The sequence below is a fragment of the Artemia franciscana genome, chromosome 2, assembly GCF_032884065.1.
Source record: "Artemia franciscana chromosome 2, ASM3288406v1, whole genome shotgun sequence".
Classification (NCBI taxonomy): Eukaryota; Metazoa; Arthropoda; class Branchiopoda; order Anostraca; family Artemiidae; genus Artemia; species Artemia franciscana.
Window position 1 is genome coordinate 3,023,059 of NC_088864.1, and position 16,888 is coordinate 3,039,946.

General features: G+C 34.6%; 1 protein-coding gene across 3 annotated transcripts in view; it reads right to left on the bottom strand.

Moving 5' to 3' along the window:
• The window catches only part of LOC136035983 (protein O-mannosyl-transferase Tmtc2-like), a 213,087-nt gene that overhangs the window by 182,512 nt on the left and 13,687 nt on the right, over positions 1 to 16,888 (bottom strand). For all 3 annotated transcript variants that reach the window (XM_065717905.1, XM_065717889.1, XM_065717895.1), the window contains exon 2: positions 9,880 to 10,034. In XM_065717905.1, coding sequence (XP_065573977.1) covers positions 9,880 to 10,034 — 155 coding nt within the window. The remainder of the gene's footprint in view (positions 1 to 9,879; positions 10,035 to 16,888) is intronic.

Sequence of the window (16,888 nt, forward strand, 5' to 3'; positions counted from 1 at the left end):
GAAAACTCCAGATGTTCATTGGAAGAGAAATTGAAAGGTTATTTATTTCTGTTAAAGTGTATGTACCAATGCTTGTCAATAGGTTGGTAGCTTCACACTTTTTCAGTTTTCTGCGGCAAATTCTATGTAGGAAAAACTCACCAGAATTTCGAGAAACGCCAACAACAGCATAAAGATGATATCACCAAAGCTCTGAATTTCTAATATTGCTTCTGTTTCTTTTGATTCTGTTTTAAGCAGCGATGTTTTTGAAATTCCTAGCCATAAAATAATTTTTGAAGAATCCGCCCTTATTAGCAATTAAATAAAAAAAAACAAGTTTTTTGAAATGAAAGTAAGGAGCGACATTAAAACTTAAAACGAACAGAAATTACTCCGTATATGAAAGGGGCTTTTCCTCCTCGACACCCCGCTCTTTATGTTAAAGTTTTTTATTGTTTTAAAAAGTAGAGTTGCGAAAAAGAATCAGACTTTAGCGTAAGGAGCGGGGTGTCGAGGAGGAAAAGCCCCTTTCATATACGGAGTAATTTCTGTTCGTTTTAATGTCGCTCCTTACTTTCATTTCAAAAAACTTATTTTTTTATTTAATTTCTGAAAGTTTTTGAATTAATGCATGTCTGATTTTGGCTCTCCGTACATAAATTATTAAAATGAAATTTGCATATTAATTTTTTTTTTGGCTAAATGGCTTTCTCTTATTTTTGATCAGACGATTTTGAGAAATAAGGGGTGGGGAAGGAGGCCTAGTTGCCGTCTTTTCGGTTACTTAAAAATGCAACTAGATCTTTTAATTTTTAACGAACGTTTTTATTAGTAAAAAATATACGTTAAGAATTACTTACGTAACAAACTTTTGTATTCTTATATTTTTGATTATATATTTATGAGGGGGTTGATCCCCTCATTAATACCTCGCTCTTCACACTAAATCTTGTTTTGTCCCAATTCTTTAAGAATGACCCCTGAATCAGAAAAGCCGTAGAATAAATAGTTGAAATTACTTAAAAATTTTCGCTCTTTATGCTAAAGTATTTTTAGAACCTCTCATATGCGTAATAATCTCTGTTCGTTTTAAGTTTTAATGCTTCTCCTTACTTTCAATTGAAAAACAATTCATGTTTATATTTTCATTGTTATTTTTTTAATAGTAATGCTAGAAAATCCTGCGCCCTTTTCATTGAATTTCTCTTCCCCCCTGAAATATTCCTCCAAGGAAAGATCCTCCCATATATCCCCCTCCCCTAAACCCCACACTCAAACCAAAAAAATCCCCCTGATAACGTCGGCACACTTCCCAGTAACCATTACTGTATGTAAACATTGGTCAAAGTTTGTAACCTGCAGCCCCTCCCCCAGGGACTGTAGGGGGTAAGTCATCCCCAAAGACATAGTTGTTATGGTTTTCGACTATGCGGAACAAAATGGCTATCTCAAAATTTTGATCCGTTGACTTTGGGAAAAAATGAGCGTGGGAGGGGGGCTAGGTGCCCTCCAATTTTTTTGGTCACTTAAAAAGGGCACTAGAACTTTTCATTTCTGTTAGAATGAGCCCTCTTGCAACACTCTAGGACCACTTGGTCGATACGATGACCCCTGGGGAAATAAAAAAACAAAAAACAAACAAACAATAAACACGCACCCGTGATTTGTCTTCTGGCCAAAAATACGAAATTCCACGTTTTTGTAGATTGGACCTTGAAATTTTTTCTATAGGGTTCTCTGATACGCTGAATGCGATGGTGTGATTTTCATTAAGATCCTATGACTTTTAGGGGATGTTACATCCCCTATTTTCCAAAATAAGGCAAATTTTCTCAGGCTCGTAACTTTTGACGACAAAGACTAAATTTGATGAAACTTATATATTTAAAATCAGCATAAAAATCCAATTATTTTGATATATCTTTTAGCATCGAAATTCCGTTTTTTAGAGTTTCGTTTACTATTGAGCCGGGTCGCTCCTTACTACAGTTCGCTACCACGAACTGTTTGATTAAATAAAAAAAACAAGTTTTTTAAATTAAAGTAAGGAGCTACATTAAAACTTAAAAACAAACAGAAATTACTTCGTATATGGAACGGGCTTTTCCTCCTCAACGTCCCGCTCTTTACGCTAAAGTTTGACTCTTTCTCTTAACTCTACTTTTCAAAACAGTAAGAAACTTTAGCGTAAAGAGCGGGGTGTTGAGGAGGAAAGGCCCCCTTCATATACGGAGTAATTTCTGTTCGTTTTTAAGTTTTAATGTTGCTCCTTACTTTCATTTAAAAAAACTTGTTTTTTTATTTAATTTCCTACGTTTTTGAATTAATGCATGTTTTGATCTTGGTTCTCCGCACATAAATAAGTAAAGCGAAATTTGCATATTAATTAATTGCAATTAATCGGAAGATTTTTAGAAAAAAAGAGCGAGGGAGGAGGCCTAGTTGCCCTCCAATTTTTTGATTACTTAAAAAGGCAACTAGAACTTTTAATTTTTTACAAACGTTTTCATTGGTAAAAAATATACGTAACTTACGAATTAACTTACGGAACGAACTTCTGTATTCGTATGTTTTTATTGCGTATATGAGGGGGTTCAACCCTCGTCGATACCTCGCTACTTACACTAAAGTTAAAATTTTGTCCCAATTCCTTAAGAATGACCTCTGAGTCACAAAGGCCGTTGAATAAATAGTTGAAATTACTAAAAATACTTTAGCGTAAAGAGTGAGGTATAACGATGAGGTAAACCCCTCATATGTATAATAATTTTTGTTTGTTTTAAGTTTTAATGCTGCTCCTTACTTTCAGTAGAAAAAACTTTTCATATTTATATTTTCATTGTTTTTTCAAATAATGCTAGAAAATCCTGCGCCCCCTTCATCGAAATTCTCTTCCCCATGAGAAGTTCCTCCGTGGAAATATCCTTCTATGTAACCCTCTCTCCCAACTACACCCCCCCCTAAACCCCAAAAATCCCCCCGAAAACGTCTGTACACTTCCCAGTAATCATTACTGTATGTAAACACAGGTCAAATTTTGTAACTTGCAGCCCCTCCCACGGGGACTGCGGGGGAGTTAGTCGTCTCTAAAGAAATAGTTATTAAGTTTTTCGGCTATGTCGAATAAAATGGCTATTTCAGAATTTTGGATCGTTGACTTTTGGTAAAAATTGAGCGTGGGAGGGGGCCTAGTTGCCCTCCAATTTTTTGGTCACTTATAAGGGCACTAGAACTTTTAATTTCCATTAGAATGAGTCCGATCGTGACATTCTAGGACCACTCAGTCGATACAATTACCCCTGGGAAAAAAAACAAAAAGCAAAAAAACAAACAAAAAAACAAATAAACACGCATCCGTGATCTGTCTACTGGCAAAAAATGCGAATTTCCACATTTTTGTAGATAGGAGCTTGAAACTTCTGCAAGAAGATTTTCTGATCCGCTGAATCTGATGGTGTGATTTTCGTTTAGATTATATTACTTTCAGGGGGTGTTTTCCCCTATTTTCAAAATGAGGCAAATTTTCTGAGGCTCATAACTTTTGATGGGTAAGACTAAACTTGATGAAACATATATTTAAAATCAGCATTAAAACGAAATTCTTTGATGTAACTATTGGTATCAAAATTCCATTTTTTTAGAGTTTCGATTACAATTGAGCCGGGTCACTCCTTACTACAGTTCGTTACCACGAACTATTTGATGACCTAGGCATAAAGCAAGTAGTTCAAGAAGCAATTGAAATCAGACTTAAGATTAATAATAATATTTACTTAAATAGGGAGTTAGGAGAATATCCACTAAATGCTCTATACACAAATTTAATCAAAAATGACCTTACGAAATGTTTTTAAAAACCAATAGATGTTAATACAGAACCTGTCACAAATATACCTATGAGATCAGCTGCCAATAAAGCAAGGTTGGTATTAAAAACGTTTTTTTTTCATTTCAATGAATTGACTCGTTTCAGCACAATTTATTTATTAGTCCTGGTTGAAATTTGCTGAAGCGAAGATGCTGGGACTGTTATGAAAAATTTTTCATTTTAGTTTCATTGATTTTATTCTGTTGTAAGTTTTTTTCTTCTTACATATTTTGTATTGCTAAGGACGACCTTTGGACATAGGGCCGAAATAATCATTCTAATTTGTTCCCCAGTGTCTTGAGAAATTCCCTCTTGTTCTTTTTTTGTGTGTTTAAGAAACAGAGTCTTGATAATAATAGATAAATCGAAAGAATCAATTTTTGATGCTTATTCAAAATAAATAAAATTCATGAAGTTTAATGTTACCCATCAAAAGCCTGTGAAAACTTGACTAATTTTCAAAAAATGGAAGAAAACGCTTAAGAAATCAAGTAATCTTAATGAAAATCACACCGTGAGATTCAGGTTATCAGAAAACCCTACTTTTGAGGTTTCAAGCACCTATATACAAAAATGTGAAATTTTGAAATTTTTGCCAGAAGCAACATAATGGATGCGTTGTTGTTGCTGTTTTTTTTCCAGGGTTGGTCGTATCGAACCAGTGATCCTAGAAGATCGGGAGAGAGCTCATTTGATGGGATATTAAAAGTTCTAGTGCCCTTTGTGAGTTACTAAAATATTGGAGGGCAGCTAGCCCTCCAATATTTGGAGGGTTAGCCCCTTTTTTATTCAGAATTTTCCAATCCAATTTTGAGATATCAGCATGGTCGAAAGATGTAATAAATATGTTTTTGAGGATGAATTGACCCCCACAACCCCTGGGGGAAGGGCTGCAAGATATGAACTTTGCCTTTTGCTTACATTCTATTCATTGCCTCAGCTCAGTCCATCATTCTCAGGTTGTACTGGCTATTTGAAAGTATATAGATTTTTTCGAGGGGGATTTTCTGGTAGGGGTGCTTATATGGGAGGATTTTTCCATGGAGAAGTTTTCGTGAGGGAAGAGATTTTTTCATGGAAGGGAGAGGCTGGATTTCCCAGCATTGATGAAAAACTATCAGAAATTAAATAAAGAAAAAAAATTTCAACCGAAAGTAAGAAGCAACATTAAAGCTTAGAATAAATAGAAATTATTACGTATATGAGGGGGATGCCCCATCCTCAGTACTTTGCTCTTTATTCTAAAGTGTTTGTTTCGATTTGTAAAAAGTTTATTATTCTAATTAAACGGTCCTTGTGTATCAGGTGTCACTCTTAAGTAATTAGAACAAAAATTAAAACTTTAGTGTAAAGAGCGAGATAGTGAGGAGGACCGACCCCCTTATATACATAATAGTTTCTGTTCGTTTTAACTTTTAATGTTGCTCCTTGCTTTCGGTTGAAAAAAAATTATTTTTTTGTATTTAATTACCATTCCGTAATCAGATTAAAATTACGATTCCTCACAATTTTTTAATGTGCTTTTAAATTTTCGGCTACTAAGGGTTAGAGTTTGTTCTTTACTTGGTTACCCCTGGGAGGCCAACCATGATGTTTTGCAACTTAAGTAAATGCTAAGCCCTGTAAATACGTCTATGCAGCATCAGGTGAATCAATTTAGCCAAACAAGATTAACAGACCGTCTAACTGAGACCACAGAGACTGAAAGACTAAATTTATAACTATTGACTAATTCTAACCAATCTAACCATAAGCATTTGATGCCTCAGTGAGCAAAAAGTGTTTTTTTTATGTACTTGCAGTTAACTACCACGGACTGTTTGATTCCCTTATATCGACATTCTCAAAATCGTATACTTTTCTGTAATACACTGTCGGATCCATTGAGATCCAAGGGGAACCCGTCCCCAAAATTTTTTGCGCCCTCTTATCCTGTTTTTTCTTTTTAACTCTATTCTTAGAAAAAATTTGTTAATTATTGGCAACTTTGTCAAATTGCCCCCCCCCCATGATTTTGCTCATTGACACCCTTGTCACATTGGGCCTCCCCCGAGACTTTGCTCTAGATCCGCCCCTGGAATGATTTGTGGCTTCTAAGCAATCAGCTGGGTTTCTCAAACTAATCTTCTTTTCTGAAATCCTCCTGCGAACATTATTACGCTGGAAAGAGAATTTATAAAAAAAATTATTTTTAAAACTCATTTTTTTTAAACTTGTAAAGCAAGGATGTGTGTTTAAATGGGTATACTAAAATTATGACAAATTGTATACTAAAATAAATACATAAATTGATCAAGATTGAATCTATGTACATAGATAACAAATTCAGCAAAACATTTAACCAGACACTCTAAAGCATTAGTCTGTTTTTGAATATGACAACAGTGCCTTTATTTTAATCATAATTACGTAATGTCTCTTTGAGCCTCAAGCCTGTTTTCACGTTGTTCTTGTGATTCCTCGGCACGCTTTCTTTTGGTATTATCTCTTTGAGCCGCGAGCCTGTTTCCACGTTGTTCTTGTGATTCCTCGGCACGCTTTCTTTTCTTACCTTCTCTTTTATCCGCAAGCCTTTTGGCATTAACTCATTGAGCCGCTTCCTCGGTTGTTTCTTCTGCCATTGTAGGATTTATGCTAAATATTCTCTTTGAATCGCCCCCTCTTTGAATACATATAAATATTATATTTAAATACATATATATATATATATATATATATATATATATATATATATATATATATATATATATATATATATATATATATATATATATATATATATATATATATATATATATATATATATATATATATATATATATATATATATATATATATATATATATATATATCTGAAAACTCGTGAAGTTTTTTTTCAAAATTTATTACCTCTAAAAGACAAGATCCCCAATTTAGCCCTAAATTGTATAATATTACTTTTGTGTAATACACAGTTTCTAGGCTACCAGTTGCCTTTCCAAAAAAAGAGTCTCATTTTCTGGAATTCTCCTACAAAGAAATGACAAGGGCCCATGACTACTTGAAATATAGGCAATCAAGCGAGAGTTTCTTATTAAACTCTATATTACTATGTTTTCCCGTTCTGGTACTCTCAAAACTATTATTCCTTCTCAGGGTCATATAAAAGGGAATGAAATTACAAACCATTTGTTTTCGAAATGGAAATGGAAAGCTACCTCTCAAATTAGGAAGCAAATTACGTTTCAGTGAAATACTTCGGAAAATCAATAGCGCAATTTTGTACGGGACATTAGATAGTTAATTTAGAAATTTATTCAAGGAGTGTATTATTGCTACGTTTCAAGAGTATTTTTAACTAAATCAAATTTATCTTCTTCTTCGGTAAATGGTTTTACTACGCTTGTTTTCCCTCTTAAGGAAATAATGAGAAAAATATAAGATAAATTTTTATTTTGAATATGCATCATACAACTGAATAGTAAGGGATCAAGTAGGGCTAAAAACACTATTCTAAATGTTGGTATTAGAAGAACAGTGAAATAACGAAGAAAACGAGATTTCATAGCCACTGAATAAAAAAAAATATTTGGGGCAAGATTTCCGCTCAGCCATCTTCAGCGCACAAAGACGAAAGAAGAGGGTATTTTAAAAGTTAACGGAGTTACGAGAAGCCGTAACTCTCTCGTAACTCCGTAGTAGAAGAGTGAATACATATGCAAATATTTCGGTCAAGGCCTCAACCGTCCTTAGTGCACAATTAAATAAAAAAAATTCAATTTTTTTTTCATTAATAAAAAAAATTATTATAAAAAATAAGAGCTTCTTATTGTTCTAATTCAATTACCCTTATGTTTCAGGATTCGTTGTAGAAGAATTGGAAAAAATTCCAACTTTAGCGTAGAGAGTAAGATATTGAGGAGGGGCAACCCACTTTATATAGGTAATAATTTACGTTCGGTTTAAGTTTTTAATGTTGCGCCTTGAATTTCAGTTGAAAAAGCTTTTTATTTAATTTCTAATCATTTTTTAAATAATTTGGTGAAATCTGGCAGTGCCTCCATGGATAAATACCCCTCCCCACGGAATTATCCTCTAGACAATTCAATCGCGTGGAACGTTTACCTCCGATAATTACCTTTAACATCTCAAGGCGTTGGATTGAGACGGAAAAGAGGAAGCAAGACATAAAAACAATTTTTGGTAGGAATTATGGCAAATTCCTCCACTGTAAAATTTCCCCTGAAAATTCACCCCCTGAAAACTTCCCTCCCCATGGAAAATTCCCCCGTTGAAAAAACTCCAGCCGAAAATTCGCCCCCCACCCGAAATTGTATGCATATTTTTCAATAACAAATACTATGGGTGTGGGGGGGGTGAATTTTGTGACTTAGGACCTTTCCCCTGGAGCTATGGGGAAGGGTGTCATTTTATATCCAAAGACATAGCTATTGGGCCTTTCAACTATGAACAAAACGACTATCTCAACATTTCAATCGGACGATTTTGAGGAAAATAAGGGGGCGGTGAGTGGGCTTAGTTGCCCTCGAATCTTTTTGGACACTTTAAAAGGTCATTAGAACTTTTAATTACCGCTCGAATAAGCCCTCTCCCAATATTCTAGGAACACTGGGTCGATACGATCACCCATTGGGAATAAACGAATTAAAACGCATCCGTGATCTTTCTTCTGGCAAAAAAAGATTATTTTTTTCAGATAGGAAGTTGAAATCTCTACAATAAAGTTCTATGACGTAGTGAATCTGATGGTACGGGCTGACCAGAACATCATAGAGGCATTATAGTAGCTCGTTCAAAACAGAAATTAAATTTGCTAGTGCCCTTCCTAAGTAACCAAAAAGATTGGAGGGCAACTATTCCTCCTCCCTAAAAGCCCCCTGCTCCAAAGTCATCCAATCATAATTTTGAGATAGCCGTTTTGTTCAACATAGTTGAAAGGTCAAATATTTTTTGTTTTGGTGATGATGTGACCCTCCATAATCCTTGGGGAGATGGCTGCACACTGTATCGGTATCGGACGTATTTGTATCACGCGTATTGGTATGAGGGTATTATTATTGGGCGTATCGGTATCGCAGGTATTTAGACAGATTTTTAATAGCTGATACATTTAAGTTACCAAAACACCGTCCCAACTTTTAATGCTCAAGTCGAGCCTTTCTTTTTTTTTACCTCAGTATCTTAAGATCAAATGCTGTAGTACAATAGCAATGAGATTAAGAAAGATTTTTTTGCATCAAGACTTTAAAGGCTGAATAATTTGCATTTATTTCAAAAATAAATCTTCAGTTCAAATTTAGCATCACTAGTTTCTTTTAATTTAACTTCACTTTAGTTAGCCAGCTACTAGTGCCGTTAATGGGCCAATTAATTGATATTTACATCCAAATACGTGGGTGTTTTCTTTTTTTTTCTGGGTGGCGAGAAGGGGCAAGGGATTATTCTAGAGAAGGAATTTGTAAAATAGGCTACACTTTATTTAAAGTCATTTGGATTGCTTAAAAATCACATTTTTTGTACTGAACCAAACAATTTACTTCATTTTTAAAAATAAATCCATTTTTTCATTTCGTATGTCTACTTATAAAACTTGCTGAAGTTGTTCAAATTATTGAATAATAATTAGAATTATTGTGCAGAAGAATTATATTTCAAGCTATCGGATGATACTTATATTGAATAAGTAGCGATACAACTCAGAGATTTGAAACTGAGCATACCATTTCGTAAGCGAGCATTTTAACCACTGAACTAAAGACGACGATCTTCCAGAGCCATAGAGCCAGAGCCATAGAGATATGATGGCACATAGAGGGTCATCAATTGCCGAAGTTTCAATTGCCAGATCTTTTTAAGGTACAGATAGCAAGCCTGCCCCCCAGTCTTGCGGCAGCTGGAATTGAACAAAGTTCCCCCTATTGCCAACCAGAAATCAATCCATTGCCCTGTCACCACTGAACTGTGAAGGTACAAAATAAACTTCTAATCCACTTGATATAGTAAAAAAATGAAAGCAAAGAAGAACTTACAAGCAGAAGCTGTCAATCTGAAGGTTGCTACTGTAACAGGTCTATAGGATCCGTGAGATCCTTTATGTCGGAGTGAAGTGCCCCAAAAATCGTTCTGTAGCAGAGAAAACCACGAACTCTTAGCGGTAACATCCGGATTTGTAAGTATTGTCCGACTAGAAAATTTATGTCAAGGTTAGCATATTTATAAATCTTACGTAAATGAGTATAAAACAACAAAAAGAAGTTAACATCATAAGAAGAATATTACACATATATATTTTTATCGATTCTATTTCTTATACTTCTTTACGCTTGGGTGATAGAGATGTGACAAGATTTTTTTTTGCAATGACAAAATCGTCGGATAAAAAAAGAACAAGAAAAAGACAAGAGACCCTGGGCAGGTAATAGATTTTTTTAATAGGTATAACTATATGTAACGAATACGCGTTTCAATACGTGACATTGAAAATTCAAAAAATAATGAAAAGAGAATATTAAATATTAAGCCCATTCGTGACTTTAAGCCCATCCTTTCACCATAGCTTGATCTACAAGGTGGACCAAAAGTCACGAACGGGTCTAACATGCAAATTATGCAGAATGTCTACTCAAGTGTGTCTAAGATATTCAGCTGTGATTTTAGCCAAATCGAATATGAGCAAGTCTGCACTATTATGCACCAATGAGATGGTTCAGATAATCAAAACCAAATAGATGACCAGGATTTTTCTTTATAAATCCCTACTATTCTTTCCTTATGTCTAATATAACACTTGTAAATATCTTCCAATTATATTTATTAATAAAAACTACAATTATTATAACAAAGCTACAACTTTGATATTTTAGCTCGAGATTACCACGTCGCAAGCAAGTATTTCAATGACCAAAAAAAGGATAAAGATTTTCCAGAGACATTGATAGCACATGGACGTCAAAAAATTTGACGTTTCAATGGCCAGGTTACGAACAGGTTTAAGTTGTACGTTATCTAAAATGTGAGCTCAAGTACTTCTAAGACATGGAACTGTGGTTTTATTGCAAGCAAATTTAGGTAAGTCTGCTCTCTATTATGCAACAAAGAAAACGGCTCTGGGAGAGAATGATGTGGGCAAATATATTGTGAAATTTACCTCGTTGAGCCGTTTTTGTAGTAGGATTTGGACCAGAGGCAATGCTCTTCCTTTACCCGTATTGAAAGCCATAAGACTTCAATATATTTTTTTCCAGAGATGCTTCATATGGAAGGGGTAGTCTTTGAAGCTTTTGAGGGGATTCATTCGATTAGAGGCTGGAAGTTCTAGTTCTCTTTTTAAGAGTTAAAAGAGATTAGAAGGCAGCCAACCCCTTTTCCAAGCCTTTTTCGGCTGCCATCCAGCCAAAGTCATCTACTCCGAATTTGTAAATAGCTATCTTGTCAAAACAGTATAAAGCTCAAATAACTATGCTTCTAGGGATTACAGAAACCCCAAGAGCCCCTTGGGTAAGGGCGGTAAGTTAATTGGGCTGCTCAATGTTTACATATAATGTTTGTTATTGGGAAAGTTTAGTCCTGGGTCTTCAAAAAGCTTAGGATATTAAGGTGAAAGGTTCAGGATATGTTGATGGATATGCCGAACAAGATCAAAATACTATATGCATAGTGGTTGTCAAAAGGGCGTACAAGCAATATCTAATGCACAGCTGGGGGTGTTAAGTTGAAAATCAAGGCATATTGAAGGGAATATTGAAAATTGATTGTATGAAAAAGACTTCCATTTTTTCATTTTAAAGACCCCCCCCCCTATCAACACTGAAAAATTCTGAAGTAAATTATGCAATTTTCTCATTACTTACACAAAGGATCAATTATTAGGAAAGTGGGGAATCTTTGGTCCTGGCAGTATCCAAAAAGCTATATGTAATATGGTGAAATTTCAGGGATTGTTGAGGGGGATCTTAAGCCACATCAAAAGACGCTGCGTATATACAGGTTATAAAAATGGCGCATCTACAATATCTGAGGAGCAGCTAAGGTTATTAACTTGAAACTTTCAAGGCCGCTATTGCTGCTAATACTGTGGGTGCAACTGTGACTCTCGACTAATTATGACTATGACTACGAAGATTTACAGCTGATAGTATGACTGCTTGTGGCAACTTGCAGCTATTGCTACTTGCAGCTTCAACTACGACAGCTTGGTACTAAAACTGCGACTACTTTTTACTGCGATTAATTACCACTGCTATTTCAACTACTTTTGAACGCGACTGAGATTTTCAAAATGTTTGTGGCTGCAACTGTTTGTGAACCCAACTATTACTACTTGCATTTGTGACTGTGACTGCTACTACTTGCGACTTTGTCAAGCAAGTAGTAGCAGTCACTAGTAAGTGATTTTGACTGTTTGTGACTCCGACTGAGACTAAGACTACTTGTCATTAAGATTTGGGACTCTTTGCGATTACGACAACTTGCGACTGTGACTGCGACTAATTATATCTCTGACAATTTGTGACCCTGCCAACTTCCACGTACGACTACTTGCAACTACGACTACCTATATCTGCGAATACTTTCGAATGAAAGCGCTTGCACATGTAACTGCGATGGCCTGTGAATCTGAAAACTTTTGACTGCAGTTGCTAATGCTTACGACTATGACTACTTCTACTAGAGCTGCTAATGCGATTGAGACTGTGACTGCCAATACTAGTGTTATTTCTACTTCTACAACGAGAACTATTGAGCTAAATCAAAAGTTGAAGTGCATGCTGCTTGTCAAAATGACATTACACATTTAAATTGCCAAAAAGGTTTATCTGCAATGTGTCACGATTGACCAAGATTATTCAGTTGAAACTTTTAGAAATATTGGGTGTGATATTGCAATAAATAAAAGATATTAGGCTCATGAACTACTATGGGTATTAAGTTGAATCCTTCACAGAATGCTAAGGAGGAGGCTAAACAAAGTGGCAAGACACTATATATATGCATCTAGGATGTTGAAATGGCATATCTCCGATATTTTCAAGAAGAGTTGGGGAAGAAAATCGTGTAGCAACATTTAAAGCGTGTTGAGGGGAATGTTGGATTTAACCAACACTGTATGCATTCCAGTTACCAGTGGGCGTAGCAGGAAAATCTAAGAGACGACTAAAATTATTATGAAGTTGTAACTTTCAGGAAATTTCTATTGACATGCTAAGATAAATCAAAAGACACCATATGCATCCAGGTTATCAAAATGAGATGTTTGCAGCATTACAGGAATTATTAAGGGTATTAAGTTGAAACTTTCAGAAAATTTTGAGGGGGATAATGAAATTAATCAAAATGTAACTGGATGCGAGGTTATCCCCCTTTCCACCTCCCTTTTACCTCAAAGTTGTCTGAACAAAATTTTTAATCAAAATTTTGAAAGAGTCATTTTGTTCAGCATAGTTTAAAACTCCAGCAACTATTTCTATGTGGATAAAATAATTCTCACAGCCTCTGAGGAAAGGTTTGCAAGTCATGAAACGCAACAATGGTTTATGTGTTTTATTTGTTATTCGGAAGTATGCATATTTGCATTTCTTTTGGGGGGAGAGGTCGAATTGTTTTCTGGGTGACTTTACTCGAAGAGAATTTTCCATGAGGAGAAAAGTTTACACTGGGAGAATTTGCCAGAATTTCTATGCAAAATTCTTTTATTTGTCTTACTTTCTCTCTACGGACTCAGTTTCACATGTGGAAGTGTTAAGGGGAATTGTTGGGAGGGGGAGGAGGAAAAAGTTGGAATTGTCTAAAGTATCCTTCTGTCAGGGAGGAGGGATTTTATGCTGGAGAATTTCTCCATGGGGGAGTTTTCCATATGATAAATTCTCCAGTGGGAATTATCTGTGGGAGCAACTTTCGGTTAGTGGGCGGGAGGGAGTATTTGCGGGAAGGAGTTTCCACGGAGGGGCAAGGGATTTCCGGTATGACTTTAAAAACAGCCATAAATAGAAGTCTTTTTCAAATGAAAGTTTGCTAAGAAAAATTTTCAGCTGGAATCGTCCGCAAAAAATTTTTCGGGGGGAATATTAAGCTACAATGGAATTGTCTTGGGGACATTTTTTGGTGGGATGTTTTACGCTGTAGGATCTTTCCATGGAAGTATTTTTTGTGAGGGGGAGGAATTTTCTATGGAGGAAGAGCCAGATTTCCCAGCATTATTTAAAAACGATCAAAAATCAAATGAAATAAACAATTCTTTTTCAACTGGAAGTAAGGAGCAACATCAAAACTTAAAACGAACAGAAATTATGACGTATTTGAGGGAGGTTTTCCCCTTCTCAATATGTCAATCTTTACGCTAAAGTTTCTTTTAGAACTCTTAAGAAACTTATTATTTTAATCAAACGGTCCTTGTGTTTCAGAAGTCGTTCTTAAAGAATTGCAAGAAAAAGTCAAACTTAAACGTAAAGAGCGTGCATTTTTTTTCACTTAACTGCAAATATAACGCCATCTAGGATGTTTCTATATTTGACGGACTGAAAGCAAACATAGATTCTCAGGAGAGGATTCCCAAACACCTATCGTATTTACTCAACTGATGTATATTTGTTCTAGCCCCATTACTGCTTTCAGACAGCAGGGCTTTTGGATTTACTTATCTAAGAATCAACAATACCCTTTTCTGCACGCTCTGTCTTTCTCCCAAATTAGGGATCAACGTCTCATCATTGCTTTCTGTATGATCAAACGAAGAAAGCCTTTCCCGAATATAAATTGGTCATACAACTCTCCCCTTCTGATCTTTTATGGGTGCTTAGTCTCAGAGAAAGTCCTATTGTTCTCGTGGTTAGGAATGTTCAGTCGTGTATATAATCAACGAATACAAAATGAGGATTCTAGTATTATCTCAGCTGATGCCTTTTGAAAATGTATCAGAGGGATTTCCCTTACAGACAACTGGAATAAACAGAAAATCTTTATATTACTAATCCCGCCTCTAAAAAGAGAGAAATTCTTAATTAGAAAGTCATAGTTGGTGTAACTCACACTTGTTGAACACCTTGAAAGTTTTTTTTTTAATATTTGAATCAAGAAATGAATGGGTCAATGCATTAATATAGCCAACCTCTTATGAGCTCTTTATTCTGAAACCTTTGTTCTTAAATTTTAGCGTTTAATACCTATTTCTTTCTACATTAACCTTCTTTCCTTCGTTGGTTTCCTTTCTTTTGGTCTTTCATTCGTTTCTTCGTTTCCTTCCTTCTTTCGTTCTTAACCTTCTTTTACATTTTTTTTAAAGTATGAGAAATACAAGTCCATTAATCCTACGATTCTTTTAGTCCTACGACCTTTGACGATTCTTTTTAGTGATGATTTTGGAATTTCATTGTACCAAGCAGCAATTTATGATTATAATTTTAGTCAAGTCGCTTCGTTTTTAAGAAGCTAAACGCAGTTGTTGCGTTGAAAACTCTTATAGCTGATATTTTTATGTACGGAAAATGGCTTCTTGCGTCCCTGAAATCTGCTTTTCTGTTCCTTTTCTTAAGATTGCACTGAAAGTAGTCATCATTGAGACTGAAAGAGATTGCTACCAGGTCCATCTTCATTCGAAACAATAATATAAACAAAATAATATAATATAAATACAAATAAATATAAATATATAAATATATAATATTATATTATATATTACATTAATATTATAAATTATATATATATATTAATATTATATTATAATATTATAATATAATATATATATATAATAATATATATTATATATATAAATATTTATATAAATATAAATATATAATATAAATATTATAATATAATAAAATAATATAATAATATAAACAATAATATCAAATTATACTAACTGCTATCCTCTCCTATTCTAAGTAATTTTATTTCCCAGTAGTGTCAATCCATGGAAATGCAGAGTGGGACAAAATGTATTTCTTAGATATGAGGGTTTGGGAAATTCTGATTTTTCAATATCTTCAATTAAAATATAAAAAAAGGCATTTCAATAGAAAACATCCCCAAAAAAGGTATTGCGCAAAATACAGGGGGGCTACAAAACTCTAGGGGGGTAATTTCCGCTAGACCGTCTCCTTCTCCAATTGATATCCATGTTTTCCTATTAGTTCCAGGTAAGCATTAATGTATAGCTCTGATCTAGATGATTGTGCACAGGTCATTGGTCAGCTTGACCTACAAAAGTCCCAAAGCTCCAAGAAAAAGGTATTAACCAAATACTTTAGGAATCAACAAAAAAAATAATCTAAAAGAATTTCTTTGCCAAATATCGCCCAACATTATCACCACTTTTTACACAAAAGAGAGTAAATTAAGTTGTACTTCAGGATGAATTTCTCAAGCGCTTAGGAATACTTTAGTAACTAAAATAAACGAAAAAGGACCCATAGGTGAACAAAATTTTGCATAGGAACTTATTCGACACTGCAGAAGTGTTACATTAAATAGTAATCCTGTTCAAACAGTCTATTCAGCAATACCATTTGTAAATCAGAATAAATTATTTAGGAATGGTAATCTTTAAATGCAATGCGGAAATGAAAAAGTACATTTTTTGTCTAAAGTGTCACTTTCGAGAAAATGTAAACCTTGCAGGTTAAAAAGTCGCCTAGTGTCACCAAGGAAATTAAAATACAAAACAGGATCGAAACTTGTTAAACTTGGTAGTAGTATAATCGTTATAATGGTAATAAAAAACGAGTTTTTTTCAACTAACAGTGAGGAGCAACATAAAAGCTTCAAACGAACAGACATTATCACGTATATGAAGGTGGATGCCCCCTCCTTAACACCTCCTTCTTTACGCTAAAGTTTTTTCATACTTTTAAAAAGGCTTCTTATTATTCTTTTTAAATTATTCTTATGTTTCAGGAATCGTTCTTAAAGAATTGGGACACGATACAAACTTTAGCGTAAAGAGCGAGGTATTGAGGAGGGGGGTATCCCCTTAATGCAAGTGATCCTTTTTTCTGTTCGTTTTAAGTTTTTATTTTACTCCTTACTTTCAGTTGAAAAAAAACT